This window comes from Arvicanthis niloticus, chromosome 15, assembly GCF_011762505.2.
Source record: "Arvicanthis niloticus isolate mArvNil1 chromosome 15, mArvNil1.pat.X, whole genome shotgun sequence".
Lineage (NCBI taxonomy): Eukaryota > Metazoa > Chordata > Mammalia > Rodentia > Muridae > Arvicanthis > Arvicanthis niloticus.
The window spans coordinates 24,149,402-24,175,358 of record NC_047672.1 but is presented as its reverse complement, the minus strand read 5'-3'; the positions used below and the strand labels follow the sequence as shown (position 1 = coordinate 24,175,358).

Below are 25,957 nucleotides of genomic sequence, written 5' to 3'. Positions count from 1 at the left end.
ACGTCTCCTGAATGCATACATCCTTTGTAATAGCCCCTGGTTTCCATAAAAACACCTGATATCAGACTCAGTTTCTCAACCTCTGCAACATTTGTCAACAAGTTCTTGGTTCAAGGTGAGACATTTAGCAGCACCCCCAAGTCTCTGATAATTAAATAAAAATAGTAACCCACCATCAAGACAGTCAAAATGTCACCAAACTGTCAAATAACCCCTAGAAAGCAAAATGCAAAATGACCTAGAGAACCACCATCCTAAAGTCATCGATAAAGTAAGTACGATGGGGATACCTGAATGCACATTTATAATATAAGGGCAGATATAGGATTGTGATTTCAAGGCTAGCTATGTATGCATATATGGGTGAGTTATATATGGATGGATGGTGTGTATATGTGCACACCCACACACATGCATCCAAAACACTCATGCACAGATTTAAAAAAAAAAAAAAAAAAGGTTGAACTGTGGCTGGGATAGTGGTGTACACTTTTAAGCCCACCATGACTCTGGAGGCAGAGGTAGGTAGATCTGTGTGAAATCAAGACCAGAGTGGTCTACATAGCAAGTTACAGACCAGCCAAGGTTACATGATGAGATGCTATCTCAAAAAAGTTAACTTATGAGGGTGTCACTAAATATTTAGGGGGAAGAAGTATAGCTCGGAGACAGAGCATAGTCTCCACAAGCTTGCAGCCTCAAGTTCCCTGAAAGCACAAAAACAAAACAAACAAAATACAAAAGAAAGCTATCATAGAGAAACCTTGTCTCGAAGCAGAAACAAAGGACGCTATCTATTTCACTGGCAGCCTGTGTCAACCAGCATACTGATACAGTATCGTTCCCGTGGGCAGAAGACAAGAGTGTCAGAAAGCCATTACCTAAAGAAAGTAAGCAGGAACACGGCAACATGGTGGTGGCTGAAGCTGGTGAGGAGAGCTCCTCTCTGCAAAAACCTCGGCCAGGCCATCCTCTTCCCACCTCCCTCTTCACCTTGACCTCAGTCTTCAGAGTGACTGAGTTACATTGTTTCTTCTTTCTGGAAAGACAAAGATGCATTATTGACATTTTTTTCAAACATAAAGCAGACCTATTGACACACACCTGTAATTCCAGCACTTGGGAAGCTGAGGCAGAAGGATCAAGAGCTAGCTCAAGGCATCCTCAGCTACAAAGTAAGTTTGAGGCCAACCTGGGCTACAGAAGACCTGTCTCAAACTCAAACACACACACACACACACACACACACACAGAGAGAGAGAGAGAGAGAGAGAGAGAGAGAGAGAGAGAGAGAGAGAGAGAGAGAGAGGCCAAGAGAGACAAAGAAATGACAGAAAGACAGACAGACAGACAGACAGACAGACAGAGAATGATAGTCTAAACTACCTGAAAGAAATTTTGTAAAGTCTGAATTAGTAGTTTTATGACCAGGCAACAAATAATTGCATCCTCATCTCATGGGCTACTTGGTACCAGAAAACTGGATTGATAATTATGCGTTATAGTCATTGGCTAGTCCTGTGATGGGAGAAGAACCTCAACAGATGAGTATACCCAACAGAAAGAGTCCTGCAAATTGAGAAGAAAGGAAGTGAAGCAACAATGCAGAAGAACTGAACTAAAATCTAAATCTAAATTAAATCTAAAACCAAAAGTTCCAAGTAATATTAGAAACACTGATTAAAATAAGGAGGTATCTGTGGAGAGCTGAGAAGAGGGCCTGAGGTTAGCTCTCTCAGGCAGTTCAGCGTCTGCAAGTCCAGCTCTAGTGCATCTGCTGCATCTGTGGGAACCTGCACTCAGGAGCACAGAGTTCACAGATTTGATTCCCAGCATCCACATGGAGGTTTGTTCGCTCCAGTTCTAGGAAATCTGATACCTTCTTTGGCTCCTCAGGCACCAGGCACACATATGGTGCAGACATACATACAGAAAAAGACATAAAATAAAATTTTCAATGTTTTAATGTATTGAGGTATATATTTTAGTTTAACTGGTCATTATGGCACACATCTGTAATCTTATATTCAGGAGACGGAGGCAGAATCAAAAGTTCAAGACTAGCTCAGGATACCGGGGAAGTCACTAATCATCCCTCAAAATAATTGTTTCAGCACCAAATCAATAAAATGTAGCTAATTCCACTTTTAAATCATTCCTTCTGAAAAATGCTAACAAATTTATGAGCACAGTAAGACTCTAAAAATTCTGATAAAATAAAAAACTGTTTATAATTCCTCAAGTTACAAAAACAAGAGCTATCATGTGCTGCTACTAAAATTACAGTTCTCGATCTTGGCAGATTGCTTGCCTGGCATAAAGGAAGCCATGAGTCTGATCCCCATCATAATAAAAACAAGGCATGCTCATGCATGCCTGTAATAGCAGCACTGGAGAGGGGGAGGCAGGCGGATCAGCAATCCAAGGTCATCCTCGGAATACAGTGAGTCCTAGGCCAGTTGGGTGCGTATAAAACAAAACCAAACAACAACAACAAAAAACAAGAAATCAGTTTTTTTACCCGAACACATTCCAACACTGTAAGAACATAAGATACAAAATTCAAAATGTAATATAAGAAAAGATAGGGCCAGCAAGGCGGCTCATTCCATTAGGACACAGGCCGCCAAGCCTGATGACCTGAGTTGGATTTCCCAGGACCCATAAAGGGAGTAGACAGAGAACTAACTCCTTCCCTCAAGTTGTCCTCTTACCTCCAAACATGTACCATCCTCCACACAGGGATAAGTGTATTTAATAAAAATAAATGAATGAATAACTACATTGAAACTCAACAAATTGAGATTACTATTGCTTTAGCAGTAATAGTTGTATAATCAGAGCCACATGAATACATGTATGTATGTATGTATGTATGTATGTATTGAGATATGAGACCATGAGGATTTAGTTTCTAAATAAACAACTTTTTTTTTTTTTTTTTGGTTTTTCGAGACAGGGTTTCTCTGTGTAGCCCTGGCTGTCCTGGAACTCACTCTGTAGACCAGGCTGGCCTCGAACTCAGAAATCCGTCTGCCTCTGCCTCCCAAGTGCTGGGATTAAAGGCGTGCGTCACCACCGCCCGGCCTAAATAAACTACCTTATCCTAAGCCACAGAGATGAAAGTTAAGAGTTTTAATAAATACGTGGGGGAAACAGTTTTAAATAGTCACCTGCTCTTGGCAGACTGCCATCTGAAATGAATACTATTACAGCATTTGGTCCTATGTAATTAAAATAATTAAAAAGTACACTGTGTACATATATCCTCCATAGTCCAGAAACAGCTTCCACCCAGATGTGAGCGAGGGGCCCTTGAGGACAGGAGTTTCTGCCAAGTCTGGATGTCAGTACACCCTGCTTTCACCAGATCCAATACTCTGAACATACTGTTTGTGTCTAGTGGTTTTCAAATTCAGCCAGTTCTGTTACAATTAATAAAACCCAATTTGTTTCTTTATTTTATGTATTCCCTCCCTTTCTTTTCCTTCTTTTCCTAATCAGCAGGGTTTGAGTATCCTGCCTCAGCTGGCCTTGGACTCTCTATGTAGTCAAGGATGACCTGATCATCTTGATTCCTTCCATCACCAAGAGTGCTAGAATTACAGGTATGTACCACTATAGCCAATTGGAAAACAAGCCCAGGGCTTCCTACATGGTAGGCAAACACTACCAAATGAGCTATGTTTTAAAAAAAAAAAAAAAAAAAAGTAAAACAAAAATGGGGTCTTGCTATATAACCTTGGCTGACCTGGAACTCAGTATGTGGACCAGTCTGGTCTTGAACTCTTAAGCGATAAACCTGCCTCTGCCCTCCAAGTGCTATAGTTAAAGATGTCCACCACCATGTCCAGCTTGCTGGTTTTCCCCATGAAGACACATCTGCGGCTGGAGAGATGGCTCAGCAGCTAAGAGCACTAGCATCCACAGGGTGGCTCACAGCCCTCTGTACTCCAGTTCCAGGGACTCTGATGCTCTCTTCTCACCTATGCAGGTATTAGGTAGCTATGCATATAGGCAAAACACTCATACATATCAAACAAAATTATTAAAAATATTTATAAGGCCATGTCTCACAATGTAGTCCAGGCTAGCCTCAAATTCACGATGTAGTTCAAGCTGTCCTCCAACCTGTAGCAATCCTCCTGCCTGAGCCTCCTAAATACTAGGATTATAAATAGGTGCTGTCACACCCCACTTATTAAAGTCAAATTTCTATGTTTCTGAAGTCACAGTAACTTTGGTATTTTCTCAGTGTGAATACTGAACACATAACTATCATGTTAATAGTTGACAGTGCTAAGAATTGGCTTTTCTTATTATTTATGTATATATTTACTTATTGTATGTGAGCATGAGAATCTGAGTATGTATGCTAAGATACACCATAGCGGTCACTTTTGGGAACTATTCCACCATTGTCCCACCAATGTCTTCTCCCCATTGGTTATGGGCTCTCACCCAGGACATCAGACTTACAAAGCAAGCAGCTAGCCCTAGTTTTTCATATATATATATATATATATATATATATATATATATATATATATATATATATATACATAATTACAACATTCAGTATACACTTGTCATATACAGTATGTTTTGGAGTATGTATACTTATGGAATGGCTCCATCAAGGGAATTAACAAATGCATTGCCTCACCAGGTATCATTTTCTGCCAAGGAAAACACTTAAAATCTAGAAGATACATTGTTATTACTCCAGCCACCATACTATACAATAGGATCTTGAACTTAGTCCTTTCTCAAGGAAAATTTGTAACCTTTGAGCAATAACCCTCAACTTTCTATAACTTAAAACCAGTATCCAGTAAGTATCAGGACAGCCAAGGATACACAAAGAAACCTTGTCTAGGAAGGAAGGAAGGAAGGAAGGAAGGAAGGAAGGAAGGAAGGAAGGAAAAGAAAGAGAGAGAGAGAAAGGGAGAAAAAAGGGAGAAAGGGAGAAAGAAAAAAGAAAGAGGGAGAGAGGGACAAAGGGAGGGAGGGAGAGAGGGAGGGAAGGAAGGAAGGACGGGAGGAAGGAAGGAAGGAAGGTAGGTAGGTCTGTCTTGGGCCAGGTGGTGACATACCTGCTCTTAATCCCAGTACTTGGGAGGCAGAGGCAGATGGGAAGTTGGAAGCCAGCAGTGGCCTATAGAGTGAGTTCTAGGATAGCCAATGGTGCACAGACAGACCCTATCTCAAAAAACAAAAACAACAATAAAAAGGTCTTGGGCAGGAGCTAGTAGCTTCTGCTGGTGGGCTACACTTTTGATCTCAAAACTCAGGAAGCAAAGGCAGGCAGATCTCTGTGAGTTCTAGGTCAGGCTGGTCTATAGAACAAATTCCAGGCCAGCCTAGGCTACATTAAGTAATAAAAAAGAAAAGATCTCAGGAATGGAGAATATAGCACAGTGAAAGAGGGCATGCCTGGCATCCAGTCTCTGGGTTCAATCCCAAGCACTGCATAAAAACAAAATAAAACACAGACCTCTGCCATCAATCAGCTCCGGAACCACTAAACCCACTTTTCTGCATTTTAAGCAAGTTCATAATCACTAAGTAATGTAATTTTTTTATACACACACACACAGAGAGAGAGAGAGAGAGAGAGAGAGAGCGAGAGAGAGACAGAGACAGAGACAGAGACAGAGACAGACAGACAGGATCTGTGTGTGTATGGGGCTAGCAAGATATCTCAGTAAACAGGGACACTGGCTGAACTAGCCTGGTGACTTTTATTCCATCCCTGAAACCCTCACAAAGATTAAGGGGAGAACCAACCTCTCAAAGCTGTCCTCTAACCAGGACATGCATGCTGTGGCATGCCCAAGCCAATACATACACATCACATGTACACACAAGAAAAAGCTAACTTCTGAAGGTGAGCAGCAAGGCGGCTTAGCAGGGAAAGGCACCCATGACCAAGAGCGCCAACAGGTAACTCGTGCAAGGCAAAAAGAAAGCACCAGCTCCACAAAAGTTGTTTCTCTGGCCCCTATACGTGTATTGTGTGTGTGTGTGTGTGTGTGTGTGTGTGTGTGTGTGTGTGTGTGTGTGTAGAGTGGAATGCACTATGAATACTGATACAAGATGGCTTCACCCTGCCACACATCTGGAGATGGTGTCTCCGTATGCTATGCTGCTTTGGGATTTACTAGTTCCCTAAATTGTTACATTGTTACTCCTAAACTTCTACTTTTTTTTTTTTTTTTTTTTTTTTTTTTATCTTTAAACATTGTCTCACTCTGTTGCCCAGGCTGGTCTGGAACTTGAAGCAACTCTGCCTCAAAGGCTCTTCCCTGAGTGCTGGGGTTATGTGGATGACCCACTATTTCATTTCTACAGAGATATTTACAGTTTGTTCTAACCCAAATATAGCAAGCCTTTAAAAGTATCTTGAGCTGGAGATGGTGAGGCAGTGCTGTAATGCCCTTACTTGGGAGACTAAGGCAGGTGCCTATCTCAATACATACATATATACATACATACATACATACATACATACACACACACACACACACATCATACATAGATAAATACATAAATGAGTGAATAAATAGATAAATGTTTTAAATGAAAATGTTCTGTACTAGTAACACTTGAATCAAAGTCCACAGACAATGAAAAAGAGGCTGGTAGGAGAGAAACCATATAATAGTACCTACCGCTCCTACACAGTCTGTACCACTGTCCAGCCTACCCTCCTACCAGGCTTTCTGGGAACCCAGAGAGAGCTAACTAATCCATAGCCTTACAGACACGTGGCTGTCTCCATGCCTCTCAAGAAGTCACCACCCCTATCACAGCCTACCTGCTTCAAACCTCAAGGGGTCCTGCCCACCTTGTCCCCAGGGCTGCACTAACCCGTTTTCCTCTGAAGGTCTTGCTGCCTACTCACTTCCAGAGCCAGCCCTCCACACTGGACAGCTCCTGTTCCACAGGACCTTCCCCTTGGCTTTCAGAGCTTGTGCAAGCAACCAGAAGAGGAAAGAATCCCCGCCCTCCCCGCCCTCCCCGCCCAAGACCCTTCTGCAGCCCTGTCTTCTTCACTTGCCCTGTGCCTGTGTCCCCAAGAAGCCTCACTCCATGGGTGAAACTCAGGCCTGGCATCCGCTCCCACAAGCTTTCTAAACTCCCTTGCCTTCCAGAGTGCTTGCATTACATACTTCGTTCCAACACTCATTTCACCCAGCCGGGCTCCTTCCTCCCTTACCCACACTTCCTTACCAGATTACATGCCACCTCCCCAGTGAGTCTTCCATTCTCCCAGGCCTGGCCTGCTTCCTTCCCTGTATCCTCACAGCTGAGGTCTGTCAGAAAAAAAAAAAATCACACAAGCGGGCTGACTTCAGATTCAAACCGCAAACCTCAAAGGGCAAGCACCACTGCCCAGCAAGCCTCCCACACTTCCCTAACAGCTCTGCCTCCTCAGCTTTGAGGCAGAGCTTTCTCTCTTCCCTTTCTAAACTCCAGTATCTTTTCCTGCTCTGTCACCCAGGCCTGTGGCTTTATACCAATGCCTCCCAGGCTTATGCCACTAACCAACTGACTGCATGACTGGCCCTCCACAGATCTATCCCTCCCCTGGGATTCCTCACCTCAGAAATAGCGCTTCCATCCTCCAGTGGACAAAGTAAGAAATAGGGTTCAATCTTTATTTTCCCTGTTCTCTGAGCTTCCACACCCAGCCCATTACTAAATACTTTTTTAAAATTTTATGTATGTGAGTACACTGTCGCTCTCTTCAGACATGCCAGAGAGGGCATTAGATCCCACTGCATATGGTTGTGAGTCACTGTGTGGTTGCTGGGAATTGAACTCAGATCCTCTGGAAGAACAGTCAGTGCTCTTAACCACTGAGCCCTCTCTCCAGCCCACTAAATACCTTTTTACTTACTCTCCCTGCCACCACCTTACGACGACCTTCCCCGATCTATCACCTGTCTACTGTAACAGGACTTTTCTTCCTATACGATTCCACCCACAAACAATTCCTCACACATTAGCAAAAAATACATCTTACAACATCAATCATACCATCAGGCAGGGTGGCAAAGATGTAAACACAGCACTTAGGAGCCTGAGGCAAGATTATTGATTTTAAGGTCAGCCTGAGCTACACAGAAAGACTATCCCCAAAACACAGAAATCAAGGGCTAAGATTCAACATAATGGTAGTGTGCTGACCTAGTGGCACCCTCTCCCCCATTCATCATTAGCACCCCCCCCCCCCAAATAAAAGATGGGTGATAAATCAGCCTCCCTTTAAAACCTGTGATGGCTTTCCTAGAGATAGATTTTAAAAAACCAAACTCTTCGCAGAGCCTTCTCAGTCTGTCTGTCTGTCTTAGTCCCCTGAAGGAGATAAGAATGACTAAGGGGTACGGAATAGCAAGGGCTGGTAGGGGTCTGACTGAGTTGGAAAAGTTGACGGTTGGTAATAAACAAGCCAGGAAAATGTGTTAGCTGTCCCAACATGTGACAAATACCTGATGCAAACGACTTAAGAGAAGGACATACATTGACTCACAGCTTCAGAGACGTCAGTCTATACTTGGTTCAACTGACTCTGGGCCTATGATACGGCAGAACTTTGGGATGAAAGGGCATAGCGGGAGAAAGATGTTCACCTCATAGCAGCCAAGGAAGCAAAGGTAGCATCAAGCCAGCAGACAAAGGCAGGCCCCATGACCTCCTAAGAGTCTGTTGAGTCTGAAGTACTGATGAAGTTAGCATCCTAGTGAAACAATCACACACAACAGCACTGCCACCTGGTGACCATGATGTCAACAAATGAACTTTGCAGGATGACACCAAATATCCAAACCACACAGCAGACCAAAAGGTATGAAACAGTCAGTAGACAGTGGAGTCCAAGGCTCCCCTTGTCTCCAAATACCTTGTCAGAGCAGATTCTCTTCTTTCCTTCCTTCCTTCCTTCCTTCCTTCCTTCCTTCCTTCCTTCCTTCCCTCTTTCTTTCTTTCTTTCTTTCTTTCTTTCTTTCTTTCTTTCTTTCTTTCTTTCTTTCTTTCTCTTTCTTTCCGTATCTCTGCACTGACCATAGGCTGAGCCCCTTCAGATAAACAGACCTCCAAGCACAGAACACACAATTTGATACTTTTTCTCCTTCACTGGGGCCGTGTGCTGATTCACCCACCTCTGCTTCTTCATTCAGAAGCAGTTTATTTTCTCAGCACCTGCCCACCCGCTGCTTCTCGGCATATACAGTTCCCATTACATCAACAAACTGTCTATTTTATCAGTCCCATCCTGGGCAGCTGAATTCACAGTCCTCTGTCACACCATAATCTGCTCTTTGTCCACTTGTCTCCTTCGCTCCCCAACCCTCACTCCACCTACCCCCAACTCCAACCCCTGAACCCACCAAGCCTCCTCCTCTAGGCCTTTGTGTTTTGCTCTTGGTTCCTTCAATAGCTCCTCCCTTTCTTGCCTCATTTCTCAGATGTCACCTCTCTAAGTGGCTGCCCAGACAACTCATCAAAAAACAGTTCCCCTTGGGGCCAGGTGTGTGGTAATGAACATCTCTAATCCCACAAGAGTAAGCAGAACTGAATGTGTTTGCCAAGTCAGCCTGCTCTGCAAAGCAAGTTCTAGGCCTGTCAAGGCTTTACAGTGAGACCCTTTCTTAGACAGACAGACAGACAGACAGACAGACAGATAAAATGGTCCCATTAACAGGATATTGTGGCACACTGCCCCACCTATGAGGGAAGGAGATGGAGGTAAAAAGTCTGAGCACCCAGGTAGAGAGCACTTGCCTAGCATACACATGCAAGGTTGTGGGTTCAAGTTCCAGCACAAATAAATAAATAAATAAATAAATATTTCTAGTCCCCATTTCTGTTTCTTTAATGATTTGCATGTTTATTGTTCATCTAGAAACTCCATTAAAAAAAAAAAAAAAAGACACAGTATCTTTCTCTGTCCTAAGTCAACAGCTGTGTCCACGAGGCCACCCAGAGCACTTAGATTTAAAAAAAAACAAAAAATTGTCAATGATTTCTTTAGTTGAACACCTATAAGGTACCAGGATCCTGATAGGTACTTTGCAAATACAATCATAGTCAGCTTGCTGGGTATTTTCAGATGTGTAAGTAGAAAAGTTCAAAGAGAAAACACCAGCCGGGCGGTGGTGGCTCACGCCTTTAATCCCAGCACTTGGGAGGCAGAGGCAGGAGATTTCTGAGTTCGAGGCCAGCCTGGTCTACAGAGTGAGTTCCAGGACAGCCAGGGCTACACAGAGAAACCCTGTCTCGAAAAACCAAAAAGAGAGAGAGAGAGAGAGAGAGAGAGAGAGAGAGAGAGAGAGAGAGAGAGAGAACACCTCAGGCTGTGGAAAACATGATAATTAGAATTACCACGGCTTAATCTCTCTGGTATGTAGCTTGGGATGGGAAAAGTCCAACTTATAAACAAATGTGGCTCCCTAACATCCTCAGATATACACAGCTGGCAATCATCTGCCTCCCAAGGATTTGATTTTAACATGTGCGAAGTAAGAAGATTACGTGTACTCAGAGTGCTGGTCTGTAGGCAAGCACTAGCCGGATCGGTGAGTCTGGCCCTTTCACAGGTCTGCATATGCTGTCATTTGTGTGCTAATGCTCACACTCACACAGCATCTTTCTGAGCTCTCATCATCTAACTGGAAGCTATTTACTGGTACCATATACATCCTTTCTCTTTTCAAAACTCAAGCCTTCCCAGGTGTATACTCCTACAATCCCAGCAGGGAGACTCCAGGTATGAGGCCAGCCTGGATTACAGAGCTGCAAAGCACACATTCATTCGAGAGCCTGACTTAAAAGCATGGCCTGGTTCAGTGGTGGAGTGCTTGACCAGCACCCATGATACCTGACATGGAGGTGCACACTATCCACCCTCCAGAGACAGGAAGATTAGAACGTCAAGGACATCTTCAGTTACACACGGAAATAGTGGTTACCTGGACTATTTGACACTTGTCAACACACACACTTACCTCACATGCGCACGCATGCACACGCGCGCACACACACACACTTTTTCTTAAAGCTGCCTCATTACCACAGATGTTAAGGACATAGCTATCTGTTTCAGGGTTCCTGAAAACACATCCATTTATACTAGGGTTCCTAAGGCCAACTTCTCCCTATTTTCTAGTTTTGGGCATGTTTCAAAGACAACTATTTCTTCTCCATCCTTCGGACAAAGCACTAATCGTGCCAGTGATCACTGCAACGGGATGTCATCCTCACTGATGACCAGGTGCTCATCCAGAACCTTACACAATGAACACTGAACTTGCTCCTGAAACACAGTGAGCTCTGACACTAAGGTTCAAGTCCATTTACTTCTCCGAGGCTCGCTTTCCTCACTTAAGGATTAAATGAAACGATTTACTGGGTTTTTAGGGTAAAGTCTGTTGTACAGGAAACATCTGGCAAATGGCAAAGAAATAATTCAACTATCAAGGCAGTCAAGGCGTTCTCTTCATCAGCGATTGTTTTGTAAACAGAAATGTGTGTGAAGATACCAAGCAATGGTTAAAGAGGCTCGCCCTGGTAACTACGCATCCTCTAAACATTTCAGTAATTATCACGGCATCGCTTAACATATTGCAGAAAATGTTAAAACTAAGTGCACACATCCCCATTGTCTTATCGAAATTAAGAACAGGCCACACTCTGCAAATAAGAACAACCAAAGTCTGGCATTCGAACAAGAAGCAGAGCCGAATTCCTTAACTGAGGTCGTGGTAATTACTAGAAAACAAAACCCTAGTTTCTCCACGAAGTCCGTTCTCCTTCTCTGACCTCCGTGCATCCTATCCAAAAGCCTCCCACACTACCTGAAACCTGGCCCTCCTCTTGCTAAACCATGAACCCTTCCCCTGGGCTTCATTTTCTTCAGTTCAAATGTCCCAAGATCCAAGACCGGTGGGCCGAGGGGAACAAGTGCCCCCCACCCTGGAGGACTGCGTGGGCTGGGCTGGTCTGAGGCCACTTTCCCTCTCTGGTGTCCTCCTCCCTCTACGGTGCACACAGCCTCAGGACCGCACAGCGGCAGCACCAGGAGCTCCGGTGGGGTCCCGATCGGGGTTCAATCAGGACCGATTGTGGGGGCCAGCTGCCAGCAGCGACCCAGCCGCCACACCCACCAGCTGCCCGCGCATCCCACACCTGAAGCCCACCGCGCGCCCAACCCGGCCAGGACCCCAAGCACCCGAACGCACGCAGGCTCGCACCTGAGACCCGCCGAAGCACCCGCTCCGCTAGACTCTGCTCCGCCGCCCCCGCCGCCACCTCACCCAGCGGGATGTGGCCAGAGCTTCCGGACGCTCACGTGACCTCGCATACAGCTGCATGCTGGGAGCTGTAGTCCTCCAGTGCCGCTTTACCCGCAAGCTGCGAAGTCCACTGGTAGGGTTTAACTGAGCTCCTGCAGGAGAGGACTAGGTCCAGAAATGTTACCTGAGAAGCGCAATGAGTGAGAGATATAATTTGAGAAGAACAGCTGGGCTGCCCTTTTTTTTTCAAGAGGAGGCTTTATTCTGTTTTAGATTATTTTTTAATTAAATGTAGTTATCCATATAGGTAAGAACATTCATTCACCTGTCTGTATTCACAGCTCAGCACCCCATAAAACAAATAAAGTGAAACCCTGTCTCGAAAAACCAAAAAAAAAAAAAAAAAAAAAAGAAAAGAAAAACAAACAAACATACAAACAAAACCACTTCCTTCCAACACTCCCAGCAAGATTCCAAAAAGTCATGATAAACACAAAACATGCATGTAAGTAGTAGGCTCCAGAAACACCTCCATGTGGTCAAGTATGATAAATGTTGCTTTTGGGGGCATTCCTGGACCTGGGTTCATTTCACAGTTAATCTTACGGCATTAGTGGCATCCACCAAACTTCTCTTGACTTGCACATCAACTTTTAGCCAAACTTTACTAAAACCCTGAAGGGTTCCGGTTAGGAAAACTGAAGCCACAGCAAGAGACCCAAGATCCCCGAGCAGTGGAGATGCTGCAGTAGTGAGCCAATGCAGAAAGCCTTAGGGTCACCTAAAAGTAGCTCAGCAGCCTCAAACCCCAACACAGAGACATCAATTTGTTTGTTTTACAGCTTAGGATGCATGCCTTAATGAGGGGCTGGAGAGCTGGCTGTTCTTCCCCAGAACCTGAGCACCTACATGGTACCTCACAACCATCTGTAACTCCACGGGATTCAAGGCCTTTGTCTGACCTCCTCCAGTACCAGGCACGCACACGGTGCACAGATATACGTGCAAGCAAAACACCTTACACTGTAAAATAAAAGAAGAAAAGGGAGGGAGAGTCAGGTAAGGTCAGGTAAGGGAGGGACACATCCACTTAGGTGGCCAAGGAAAGAGCCTCAGGTAAAAGATGTGGACAAAAAGTAAAACCTAGTAAGAAGATTTCCAGATTGTACCCATTTCAGTTTTCCACTTGTGGATTTAAAAGGAAGTAGAAGAGGAGATGAAGGTGCTGGGGAGAGGTTTCGGTGGTTAAGAGCAATTGCTGTTCTTGTAGAGAACCTGAGTTCAGTCCCCAGCGCCCATATCAGGCAGCTCACAACCTGCCATAGTTCTAGTTCCAAGGGATCCTTTGCCATGTTCTGGTCTCCTTGAACATCCGAACATATGGCATGTACACCCACAGAGACACACCCACTCGCATAAGTAAGAATTAATTAATTGAAAAAAAATAAAAATTAAGTAGAAGGGCATCCGGTGGGCTATTTAACATTTGATTTTGACCTCTAGGTGCTCTCTAGGTGTGTAATGTGTGTAATGTGTGTAATGTGGGCTGGGTCTGAGACAATGGACTTAAACAGTAATCATCACCAAAACAAAGAAAGGAAACATTTACAGCTCCCCTCTCTGACACTGACATTGCAGGTCCTCATTTCCTGCCCCAGCCCACGCATCTGTGGTCGATCTTGACCTAAAACCAGTTTCCAAGTTACACATGTGACAGCAACAGCGGCTCTGAAAGCCACAGCCAGCAGCAGCATGTGACAGTGTCTTTTTCTCTGGATAGAGTGAGAAACTAACCCAGTTTGGAGTTACCTTGCTTAAAAGAGATATCCCTGAAAAAAATCGTTGTGTGGGTGGGATTTGGGGTAAGAGGAGTCACAACTTAAAGGTTATTTGAAGGCATCACAGACGAGTTGTTCTTGAACGAGGGACAATTGTCACCTATTTCAGGCCTGTATTACATGAATGCTGAGACCTGAACTCAAGTCCTCTGGAAGAGTAGTAAGCATTCTTATCTGCTGAACCATCGCTCCGGCTTGAAAATCTAGTTCTTGTGATAGGCTCTGAAGGTAGTTAATTAATAGAGTCTAGAATTGATAGATTCTTGGGGTAGGAATAGAAACTTTACCACAGGTCTTTGCTCTTACTGCCAACATCAAGGACTAATCGGCTCTAGGTTTTCTCACACTTAAAAATTAGCCTCTACTGTGTGGTAAAACTTTTAAGTAACACTTCCTCCCTGCACCCCCACATGCAGTAAAGCACCTTTATTTTATTTGTTATTTTATTTTTGGTGCTGGAAACAGAACCCAGGGCCTTGAATTTCCTAGGCAAATATTCTACCAGTAATCTAAATCCCCACTGCTCTAAGTTCTTTTAATTCGGGGCCTTTTTGTTTGGTTGATTTAGAATTTTTATTTCGTTTTTTGTTTTTTTTATTTTACTTTTATTTCTTTGGCATGTGTACATGTCTTCGTGCATGTACGTGTGGTCAGAAAACGACTTGCCAATAGTTTGGTCCTGGAGCTAGAATTCAGGTCTTCAAGCTTGACAGTTTTTACCCTTGGAGACATCTTGTGGACCCTTGCTTTACTTTTTTAAGCTGCTTGGGCACCTCCTTTCTTCCAGGAACTTTCTCAAAACAAGTCACTCAAGACCCAGATCAGTATCCTCCTTTAAGTCGGCGGTCATCTCAGTTAACAGCCTCTCAGCCCAGCCAAACAAGTGCATCAGACAGGATGTACGGTGAAGGATGCAGAGCAAAAGAAGAAACAGGGTAGCTTAGCGGGTGTCAGTTGAGAGAAAGGCAATTCTCTGCGCTTTCTCCTGATCTGATGAATTCTGGCAGGAAAGCTAGCTGTCGTGCGCTGGGCCCTGTACTAGCCAGCACCTCACCTTGGGACTTCAGGCTCCTTGCAGGTGGGAGGGATTGCCCTTGTTTCCCTTTCGCTTTCTCTGGCCACCAAACCTGACGCCAGGGGCCGGAACTTAAGTTCCCACCGCGCTGCAAGGCAAGAGGAAGAAGAGGACGACTGAGGGCTGCAGAGGAAACCAGAAGAAAAAGTAAAAACTACCTGCTCACCAGCGAGGTGAGAGAGTGCCCAGGTAAGCAACAGGTGGACCCAGGAGGTGAAGGGGGCGAGGTTGTGGAATGGTTTTGTCTGGGAGGACTCTGCTGGTTTCTCCTATATGCTAGTTTAAAGGGGGCTTCTGTGGAGTCCCGGGCACTTTGAAGGGGAAAAAACAAAAAGGGGACTTGGAAACAAGGTTTCAGCTCAAGTTACCATGATAAGATACCGGAAGAAGAATGGCTTTCTTCAGTTGAAAAGACACGGAAGGAAAAAAAAAAAAAAAAAAAAAAAAAACGGTTTGATTGTGTCTCTTGTCTGCTGGATCAGTTTTGCGTGTGATTTCAGGGACATCCAAACAGAAGTTCTAGACCATTCCTTACCTCCTTAAAGCCTTTGATTTCTGCACATAGACTCGATATTTGTGTGCATTTTTGTCTGCCAAAATAGACATGAGCATTTGTGTGCATTTTTATATGTCTGTCAATATAGACATGAGAGTTTTCTATGAGATCAGAGAAAACCAAAAATAAATCAGGGAGATATGAAGGTGTCATAAGGTAGAAGCAATTTACACAACCTCAACTCCGATCATCAAAGGGGGTGTTTTGGTCTCATGAGATACTTGGTGGAGAGACCTAACTAAATAAGTGAAGGATGGTTTAAATGCCTAAGTACCTGCCCTTCCAGGGATATGCTGGCTGCTTCCAATATCTGCTGAGTTGTTATGTGGATTAGAAATTCAATGTGTTGCAAAGCAAAGGGGACTCTGAGATTGACAGATAGGAATCCCAGGGAGACAGGTTTCAGTTCATGGAAGAGCTGCCACTTGTACTGGGCACAATTGTACTGAAGAGAAACAGAGGTCCTTGAGACTGAAGCTATGTAAGTAAGCACAGGAGACAATTGAAACAAGATGCTGAAAGCCGGGATGCAGTTGTTTCAGGTGATTGATGTATTGACTGACGGGTCTCAAACCTCATCAGATTCACCTGGAAAACATGCACATGTGTATCTGTTGTCTTAATTTTTCTTTGTGTGTGTTCATGTGTGTACACACCATGAGGCAGCCAGACATCAGCCTCATGTGTCCTCCTCAGCTGCCATCCACCTTGAACACACATGAGATAAAAATAAATAAATAAATTTTTTCTAATGTATTTATTTTTATCTTGTGTGTTTGGGTGTTTTGTCTGAATATGTGTCTGTGTTCTGCATACATACAGTACCCACCATGCATACAGTGCCCACAGAGGATGGAAGGCAGCATGGAATCCCCAAAAACTGGAGTTATGGATGATTGTGAGATGCCATGGGGGTACTAAGAAACAAACCTGGGTTCTCTGAAAGAGCAGCCAATGCTCTTAACTACTGAGTCATTTCTCCAGCCCTATAAATTAAAGATAGATAGATAGATAGAGATATATACATACACACATACATATATAGCAGGTCTGGAATAAGTAATTCTGGTAAAGTTCAGCAAATACCATCATTAGAAACCTTTAATAAATTATTTTCTTTTTCATACTCAATGTTCCCATAATATTCTTTCAAACACATTCAAACATGAGTTTCACTATGTAGCCTTAGCTATCTTGGAGCTTGCTATTTATACCAGGCTAGCCTTGAACTCATAAAGATCTACCTACCTCTGCTTCCTGAGTGCTGGGATTAAAGTTGTGTGTCACCACACACGACCTTGCCTAATCGTTCTAATTACAGTTTTAATTTGGAATATCCTCAAAATTCTAATTTCCTAGTTGAGGAAAATGGGGAGTACTACCTAGAATAAAAAGACCACATGGGTGCTGGACAGATGGCCCTGAGTTCAATTCCCAACATCCACTTGAAGCTCACAACTGCCTGTCGCTCTGGTTCCAAGGCACTCAGTCCCTCTAGCCTCTTCAGCCACATATACTCACATATACTCACAGACAGGTGAGTCTTCCTTAAACTGGCTTCTCAGCCAGATCTTGTCAGTTGTCATAAGCAGTCTTCTAGTGCCTGGAGGCATTACCTCCACTGTCCCAGTCTTTGGGCACCTCATCTTCAGGACTGGGATTTCCTTAGTTCTGTAATCGGGCAGAGTTGACTACATGTTATTCCCATCAAAGAACAGCCTTTGGTGTCCACCTATTCCAGGGGTGTGGATTTATTGGACAACTCCCTACAACTGACCAGTCGCTGGCATCCTTCACCCAGGAGAATATTTGCTCTGTGAGAGCCACAATTGATGGAGCTTGATGGAGCTTTTCTCCTTCTAAGGCAAGAAAGTAAAGGTGGCCGGGCAGTGGTGGCGCACGCCTTTAATCCCAGCACTCGGGAGGCAGAGGCAGGCGGATCTCTGAGTTCGAGGCCAGCCTGGTCTACAGAGTGAGTTCCAGGACAGCCAGGGCTACACAGAGAAACCCTGTCTCAAAAAGAGAGAGAGAGAGAGAGAGAGAGAGAGAGAGAGAGAGAGAGAGAGAGAGAGAGAAAGTAAAGGTAATCTCCTCAGTCCTGGAGCCTGGCAGGTGCTCCCCCCCAAAAAAACTAAATGCTGTCTTTCCTCCCTGGTTGTGTTCTAGGAAGCCAGAACCATGCAATTTTCCAGCCTAGCCAGAACAGTGGATGAGAATGTGGACTATTTGTTCAAGGTCATCCTTATTGGGGACTCCAATGTGGGGAAGACCTGTGTGGTTCAGCATTTCAAATCTGGAGTTTACAGTGAGTCACAGCAGAACACCATTGGGGTGGACTTCACCGTGCGCTCCCTCGAGATCGATGGCAAGAAAGTGAAGGTGAGAGGGGACCCAGGGGTAGCTTCATTGTGTTAGTCAGCCAGAGTCCCCATTTTAAGTAAGGTATAAACACAGAAGCCTTAAAAAGGATATTGCTTGGAGTTAGGGGATTTGGCTCAGTTGGCAGAACACTTGCCTAGCAAGCACAAGGCCCTGGGTTCGGTCCTCAGCTCTGGAAAAAAAAAAAAAAAAATATATATATATATATATATATATATATATATATATATATATATATAGAGAGAGAGAGAGAGAGAGAGAGAGAGAGAGAATATTGCTAAGTCTACCTAAAGGTCATAATTTCTACAGTCCAAATATAGGATAAACAGTCAAAAGAGGATTGACAAACTGGAAATATTTGCAACATGAGAAAGGGCTAGTTTCTTTAATATGAGAAGAACATGGATAAATGTCTATGAAGAAGACCAGCAACCATGTCATGGTACATATCCATAATCCCAGTGTAAGACTAAGAAAAAAGATTAAGGCCAGCCTGGGCCACATATTGAGTGCCAAGCCAGGCTGGGCCACATAATAAGAACCCTGTCTCAAAAATAATCAGAGCTACATGTAGTAGTACATGCTTTAGGCAGAGGCAGTTGGATCTCTGTGAGTCTGAGGCCAGTCAGAGCTGTATGAGATCATGTCTCAAAAATAAACAGACAAGGAGGCTAGAGAGATGGCTCAGTGGTTATGAGCACTGACTGCTTTTCCAGAGGTCCTGAGTTCAATTCCCAGCAACCAAATGGTGGCTCACAACCATCCATAATGGGATCTAATGCCCTCTTCTGGTGTGTCTGAAGAGAGCAATAGTGTGCTCATATACATAAAATAAATAAATCTTTAAAAAGTAAGTAAATAAACAGACCAAAAAACAAACAAAAAACCACAATGACCAAATATAAAAAGTGGTCACAGACCAGAAAAAAAACTTGCTTCACCAATTTTGTAAGAACAAAGTCAGTCACGCATGCCTTTAGTCCCAGCATTTGGTAGGCAGAGGCAGGCAGATTTCTGAGTTTGAGGCCAGCCTGATCTACAGAGTGAGTTCCAGGACAGCCAGGGCTACACAGAGAAATCCTGTCTTGAAAAAAAAAAAAAAAAAAGAAGACATTTTTTAGGATCGTTGGGTAATTTTTATATGGTATCAATATTAGATGACACCAGGAAATTGTTGGCAATGATGCTGGTGTTGTGATTATGTAAATGAATGTCTATTTGTAGCTTGGAGAAGTAGTAAGTCCAGAATTCCAAAGGCAGAGGCAGGAGGATGACAGGAAATGTGACAGATAGCAGCCAGTCTGCTTAGTGAGTCCCAAGCCATCCAGGGTTACCTAGAGAGACCCTGTCTCAAAAACTAAAAAGAAGCCAAGCGATGGTGGCTCACGCCTTTAATCCCAGCACTTGGGAGGCAGAGGCAGGCAGATTTCTGCATTTGAGGCCAGCCTGGTCTACAGAGTGAGTTCCAGGACAGCCAGGGCTACACAGAGAAACCCTGTCTGGGAAAAAAAAAAAAAAAAAAAAAAAAAAAAAAAAAAAAAAAAAAAAACAGCTACTGTGTTTTAATATAAGTTCAGCTGAAGGGATTGGCTATCAAAGAACAGTACAAGGGAATTCCCAAAAAGGGAAATCTTAATAATTATTGAATCCCAGTGTAGGAAGACTCATTTTTTTCTATTCTCTCCTGTTTGGTGGCCTATTAACAAATTTTCACTAACAGATAAAAGGGGAGAGGAGCTGGCAAGATGTCTCAGCAGATAAAGGCACTTGCCACCAATCCTGATGCCTAGACACAAGTTATCTTCTTGTACTTGTGGGCTTTCCACTCAGCCACTTTGTTCTCAGAAATAACTTTGAGACTAATTATTTATTAATAAATGCCTACACCAATAGCCTTGGTCTGCTACCTGACTAGCTAAATACTTATCTAACCTGTTTAATGTTTAAATCATTCTATGTCTTCCACATCTTTGGTTACCTGGTCCTCAGTTTTATGATACAGTCTTCCTCAGAGTCTGCGGCAGATCTCCCTCAGGCCTGACTCTACCAGATTTATTCTCTATCTCTGCTGGAAGTCCCACCTCCTATTTCCTGCCTCAGCTCATTGGCCATAGGGTTTTTTATTGACAGGTGATGCTTCCATACAGTTCACAAAAGATTCTACATCTTCTGACATCCACATATACACCATGGTGCATGGCCCCCCCACCCCTAGACATACACTTTTTTCTGATAGTATAGATTGTAACTAGGGCTATGTACATGTTAAGGAAACACCGTATCACTGAGTTTCATCTTAGGATTTTTTTAAATTTTACATTTGAGACAGTGTCTGGCTAAGTCAGGCTGGTACTGAAATTGCTTTATAGTACAGGCAGGCTTTGAACTTGTGATCCTCTTGCCCCGGCCTTATGAGTAGCTAGAATTACAGATACCAAGCCAGGTTAAAGATCCGTTTTTACATAAATGGTATGACATATGAGGTGAACAGTGCCAGGTATAGAGACTCATGCCTATGATATCAGCACTTGGGAGGTGGAAGCAGGAAAATCACGAGTTTCAGATCAACCTCAGCTGGATACTGAGTTCAAGGACAGCCTGGACCATATGAGACTTTATCTTAAAAACAAAAACTTATACACAGGGATGGAGAGACAGCTCAGTAGTTAACAGCACTGGCTTCTCTTGTAAAAGACCCAGGTTTGAGTCCCAACACCCACATGGCAGTTCACAACAATCTATTCCAGTTCACAACCTCCAGTTTCAGGCTGTCTCACCTCCAGTTCTGGGGTATCTGATGCCCTCTTCTAGCCTCTGTGGACACTAGGCACACATGTGGTGTAGGTGCATGTGCACACACACACACACACACACACACACACATGCATGCAAAATACACATAAAATGATTCTAAAGTATTTTTCTTTATTGGAGGCTGTGTGAGTTGGTGCTGATGTGGTTGATGTCTCAGACAATAACCTGAAACATATTGTAAGGAAGTAAGGATGCTACAGAATGTGAGCATTCTGAGTGATCCTTTAAAACCAGTTCAGTTCAGCCTATGCCATGCCCTTTGCCAGAGTTCTTCCCAATGGGTAAACTTGAAATATGAATCAAAAAATCTAGGCTAAGGGATGTTTGAGGTCAACAGTCAAAAGAAAAGATTCAGAAATAAATACATCCTCCATCAGTGGAAGAGACCCTCAGGGCGACTGCTAACCGGGAGAGCACATTTTGGCAGGTCCCTACTGAATCTGAATGGGTTGAAATAAGACCCCAGAATTCATTTGTTTTTTTTTTTTTTTCCTAAAAAAACTTATATTGTTTATGTGCAGGGTGTGCCTCTGGCTGTGCCAGCACACCTGCCACGGTGTGTTTGTGAAAGGAGGGCAACCTCCCAGAGTCGGCTCCTTCCCTTCAATAGGGGTCCTAGGAATTGAACTCATTAGATTTGGCAGTAGCTCGGGGAGGGGGGGGTGCGGCAGCGGCGGCGGCGGCGCACGCCTTTAATCCCAGCACTTGGGAGGCAGAGGCAGGAGGATTTCTGAGTTAGAGACCAGCCTGGTCTACAGAGTGAGTTCCAGGACAGCCAGGGCTATACAGAGAAATCCTGTCTCAACCCCCCCCCCCCAAAAAAAAAAGAGATTTGGCAGAAGCACCTTTACCCACTGAGTCATCTTGCCAGCCCATGGGAAACTGTTTGTATGATGTCTTAAACGAAGGAATGTCCATGCTGCTAGAACTCCTGTCATGGCCTCCATCCTTCTGCAGATGCAGGTGTGGGACACAGCAGGCCAGGAGCGCTTCCGTACCATCACCCAAAGCTACTACCGGAGTGCCCACGCAGCCATCATCGCCTATGACCTCACACGGCGGTCCACATTCGAATCTGTCCCTCACTGGATCCATGAGATAGAAAAATATGGAGCCGCCAACTTGGTCATCATGCTGATCGGTAGGATGTGTTCCAAGCAGTCCTCTTCCTGACCCAACTCTGCCGGTGCTCGGCTTGCGTCCCTCAGTAGTCGACTCTTAGGAGATCCTGAGAGTCTGAGGACGAGCACGGTCATATAATCCCAGGTCTTTGGATGCTGAGGCAGGAAAATTGAGAGCTCAAGGGTAGCATGAGGAAGAGATAGTGAACTCTCTTTAAACGGTGGGGGTGGGGGATAGTTCAGTCAGCAAAGTCAACAAAAGCCAGAGGACATCAGCTCAGATCATCAGAACCAAGGCCAAAGGCAGGCGCTGTGGCACACATCGGTAACCTAGCGCTGGGAAGGAGAAACAGGAGGATCCACCAAGTTCATTGGCCAGCCATTCTATCTATCAGTGAGGTCCAAATTCACTGAGACCTTGTCTCTAAAAAGAGTAGGCAACTTCTTGTGGTAGATTATATACTGTTGTCTGCTTTATGGAATTTCTCTTATTAAAATGTCAAAGGGCTGGGCATGGTGGCTAGGGACAGATATTTCAGAGTTTAGGATTTGCCAGATTCACGTCTGGTACATTTGTCGTTCTGTAGAGCATAGAGAGGTCTGGACTAACACCTTATGGATTGTGACTGTATACCAAGGTTCAGACTAGCCTGGGCAACATGAGAACCTGTCTCAAAGAGCACAGAGTGGGTAGGCAAGATGACTAAGTGATAAGGGCGCTTGCTACTAAAGCTTAAGACGAGTTCAATCCCCCAAAAGAAATAACACTTGAAAGTTGACCTCTGACCTCTACATATGTGCCGTGGCATGTGAATGCACTGCACTCCAACACAAGAAATAAATGCAATTTTAAAAGAACTTTTTAAGGGGCTGGAGAGATGGCTCAGTGGTTAGGAGCACTGACTGCTCTTCCAGAGGTCCTGAGTTCAATTCCCAGCAACCACTTGGTGCCTCACAACCATCTTTAACAGGGTCTGATGCCCTCTTCTGGTGTGTTTGAAGACAGCGACAGTGTACTCACATACATTAAATAAATAAATAAATAAATAAATCTTTTTTAAAAAACAACCTTTTTAAGTACAAAGAAAAGGGAAGGGGAGGAGGAAGAAGGTTCACTTTGGATAAAGACAGGTTCTGTTACTCATTAGTGTTACATTTACACATCTTTCACCCGCAGGGAACAAATCAGACCTGTGGGAGAATCGGCATGTCCTGTTTGAGGATGCCTGCACACTGGCCGAGAAGTATGGCCTCCTGGCTGTCTTGGAGACGTCTGCCAAGGAGTCCAGGAACATAGATGAAGTCTTTGTGCTCATGGCGAAGGAGTTAATTGCCCGCAACAGCCTGCACCTGTACGGGGAGAGTGCCCAACAAGGTTTTTCCCAGGATTCCAGCCCAGTTCTTGTGGCTCATGTCCCCAGTGAGAGCACCCGCTGTACTTGCTGAACATGGGTAGGAGGCCAGCACAAAAGCCAGGGTATCCAGATGCCAGTGTCTCCCAGTAGCATTGCTGGCTGAACCTTACCCCTAGCCTGAGGGGCAGCACAGACTCTTGAGGAAAGGAGACACCACTGTCCTCCAGAACTCATATTGAAATGAAGACTTCAGGCCCTGGAGGAAGAGGGTTGGGATGGATTTTCCTCATACTGGTCTCTGTCTCCCCCAAATCCAGCTGTTTTATAGTGGAGTTTGCTTCTCTGTTGTACAAAGACAGTAGTTAAGTGTGGGGATCAGGAAGATGCAGAGAGGATATTTGGAACATTCTAGATTTGGAAACAGTTCAGGCACGGTTGGGGAAGGCCTGTACAATGAAAAGCCAGCCTGCTTCCCAACAGTTACAGCCAGGTCTTCTTCCTGAGGAGCAAGGCCTGTTGACCCAGAAGCCAGAAATGCCTTCTTGACGAATGGTCAGGAACCAGGAGGCAGATGCAACTGGCTTACCCTCTGTCAATCTGTTTGACCACAAGGATGGAAGAAATGCCTACCACGAATTCCTAAAACATCAAATTATCTTCTGTACAGAAGTCAGTCCTGTGTTGAAATTAAATCATCTTTACATGATTAGGAAACCAGTGTTGTGTCACCTCCCATAAGATGTGGTCAAAGAGCAGCTGATGCCTCCCTGCAGTGGAGTAGCCCCCACTTTCAGAACTACAAATAGGGGGCTAGGGTGTAGCTCAGTGCTAGAGCATGTACCCCCAACACTGCAAAAATAAACGAAAACTAATGACAAATTGATTCAAGCATAAAGGAGGGCCAGACATGGTGGCATGAGACTGTAATCCCAGCGCCTGGGAAGTAAAGCCTGGAGGATGACAAGTTGAAGGCCATCCTGGCTACATACTAAATTTGATGGAAGCATTGGCAGCTAAAGGCTAATGACTGCCCTCTGTGACTGACAGGGTTGGGTGACACCCGCAATGACGCTTAGTTTACCAACTCCAGTGCAGGAGGGAAGCTGCCACTAGCTGAAGTCTCTCCCCATGCTCCCTCCCTGCCTCCTGACACCACAGCTTGGCTCCCCCTTTTCCCTGCTCTCTTCCTAGCACCTCAGCTAAACTAAGGACTGGCAGGAGACAGAGAGCTCTCTCCAAACGCACTCACATCCTGGTTGGGGAAGCCAGTTGTTCTTCAGGCCATCTCAGTCCTTCCCTCTCTCCTCCTGACATCATGAAGGCCTTATGTTGATTGTCGACAGGCTTATCCTAAGGACATTAGATAGAATCCAGAACTTGACCTTAGCCAACAGTTGGAGACATGAAGTAATCTGAATTCTGACCTTCATAATAGATCCAGAAATGAATCTACCATTGCAGGGTAAGAAGAACAACGGAGACAGGCAGTGGTGGCGCACGCCTTTAATCCCAGCACTTGGGAGGCAGAGGTAGGCGGATTTCTGAGTTCGAGGCCAGCCTGGTCTACAGAGTGAGTTCCAGGACAGCTAGGACTACACAGAGAAACCCTGTCTCGAAAAACCAAAAAAAAAAAAAAAAAAACAAAAAACAAAAAACAAAAAACAAAAAAACAACAGAGAGAGGCTCTCTCCCAGTTCTTGCCTGAATAAACAGGGGGACATTTTACACTTTACACACTCTCTCAAGCTTCTTTTGAGAAACTCATAGTTTTTATGTATTTTTTTTCTTTTGTGTGTGTGTGCATGAGTGTGTGTGTACATACAAGCGCTATGGTATACTTGTGGTTGCCAGAGATTGAACTCTGATTACCCAGCTTGGTGGCAAGTGACATCGCCCACTAAGCCATCTTGCAGACCTAACCACAATGTCTTCCTAGAACACAGGTTCTTGGGGGCATTCCCTCAGATTCTGGGTATTCATCAGCTTCCAGTCCCTGAGAAGATCAAGTTGTGAGGAGGAGAAGTTAATTTTGGCTCAGGCTCAGAGATTTCACCCTGTGGGCTGTGGTGGCACAGTTCATCACAGCAGGAGGAGGCTGTGTGGCAGAGGCAGGTGGAAGACAAAATGGAAGGGAGGGGTTAGGGTCCTCCTTCAAGCCAAGCCACTAACTTAACACCCTAAAGGATCTACTTCCTGCTTCCTGCCTGTAATGTCACGTACAGAGGCTTGATCTTTTAACACAGAGCCCTGACTTAGTTCTCTCCAGAGAACTGTAACAAAAAGAGCAGATTTGGTCATTCTCCCTGATGCTGCTTCCTGGTCCACCACGTGATCTCTCCCCCTCAAATTCAAATGCCTGGCATTGTGATACCGTGCACCTTCATGTTATGTTGTAAATGCATCTCTCAGCAGGGCTAGCACCATGACTTTTAACCCATGAGCTACCTAAGCCACTTTCCTTTTGTAAGTTACCTAGCCTCAGGTATTTTGTTCCAGCAATGTGGATGGACTACTGCCACA

General features: G+C 44.5%; 2 protein-coding genes across 5 annotated transcripts in view; one reads left to right on the top strand and one right to left on the bottom strand.

Annotated features, from left to right (window-relative positions):
• Positions 1 to 12,364, bottom strand: part of Slc37a3 (solute carrier family 37 member 3) — a 42,976-nt gene extending 30,612 nt beyond the window's left edge. For 2 of the 4 annotated variants that reach the window (XM_034519321.2, XM_076913507.1), the window contains exons 1-3: positions 12,258 to 12,363; positions 7,237 to 7,319; positions 882 to 1,039 (exon numbers count right to left, since the gene is read on the bottom strand). In XM_034519321.2, coding sequence (XP_034375212.1) covers positions 882 to 970 — 89 coding nt within the window. In that variant the 5' untranslated portion in view covers positions 971 to 1,039; positions 7,237 to 7,319; positions 12,258 to 12,363. Of the gene's footprint in view, positions 1 to 881; positions 1,040 to 7,236; positions 7,320 to 12,257 lie in introns of all 4 variants that reach the window. The other 2 variants (XM_034519320.2, XM_076913508.1) reach the window with 1 other exon arrangement.
• Positions 12,365 to 15,007: 2,643 nt separating this feature from the next.
• Rab19 (RAB19, member RAS oncogene family) lies at positions 15,008 to 25,197 on the top strand. Its single transcript, XM_034519268.2, has 4 exons — positions 15,008 to 15,401; positions 17,935 to 18,147; positions 21,919 to 22,102; positions 23,260 to 25,197. Exons 2-4 carry the CDS (start codon positions 17,947 to 17,949, stop codon positions 23,526 to 23,528), a joined length of 654 nt encoding a protein of 217 aa, XP_034375159.1. The 5' UTR covers positions 15,008 to 15,401; positions 17,935 to 17,946; the 3' UTR covers positions 23,529 to 25,197.
• The last annotated feature ends 760 nt before the right edge of the window (positions 25,198 to 25,957 follow it).

What these genes read in the sequence shown, in the direction of transcription:
- Rab19 (XM_034519268.2), top strand. Translation starts at nt 17,947, where the DNA reads ATGCAATTTTCCAGCCTAGCCAGAACAGTGGATGAGAATGTGGACTAT. An exon ending in TCGATGGCAAGAAAGTGAAG is followed by an intron (nt 18,148 to 21,918) that starts GTGAGAGGGGAC and finishes ATCCTTCTGCAG; the next exon opens with ATGCAGGTGTGGGACACAGC. An exon ending in CTTGGTCATCATGCTGATCG is followed by an intron (nt 22,103 to 23,259) that starts GTAGGATGTGTT and finishes TTTCACCCGCAG; the next exon opens with GGAACAAATCAGACCTGTGG.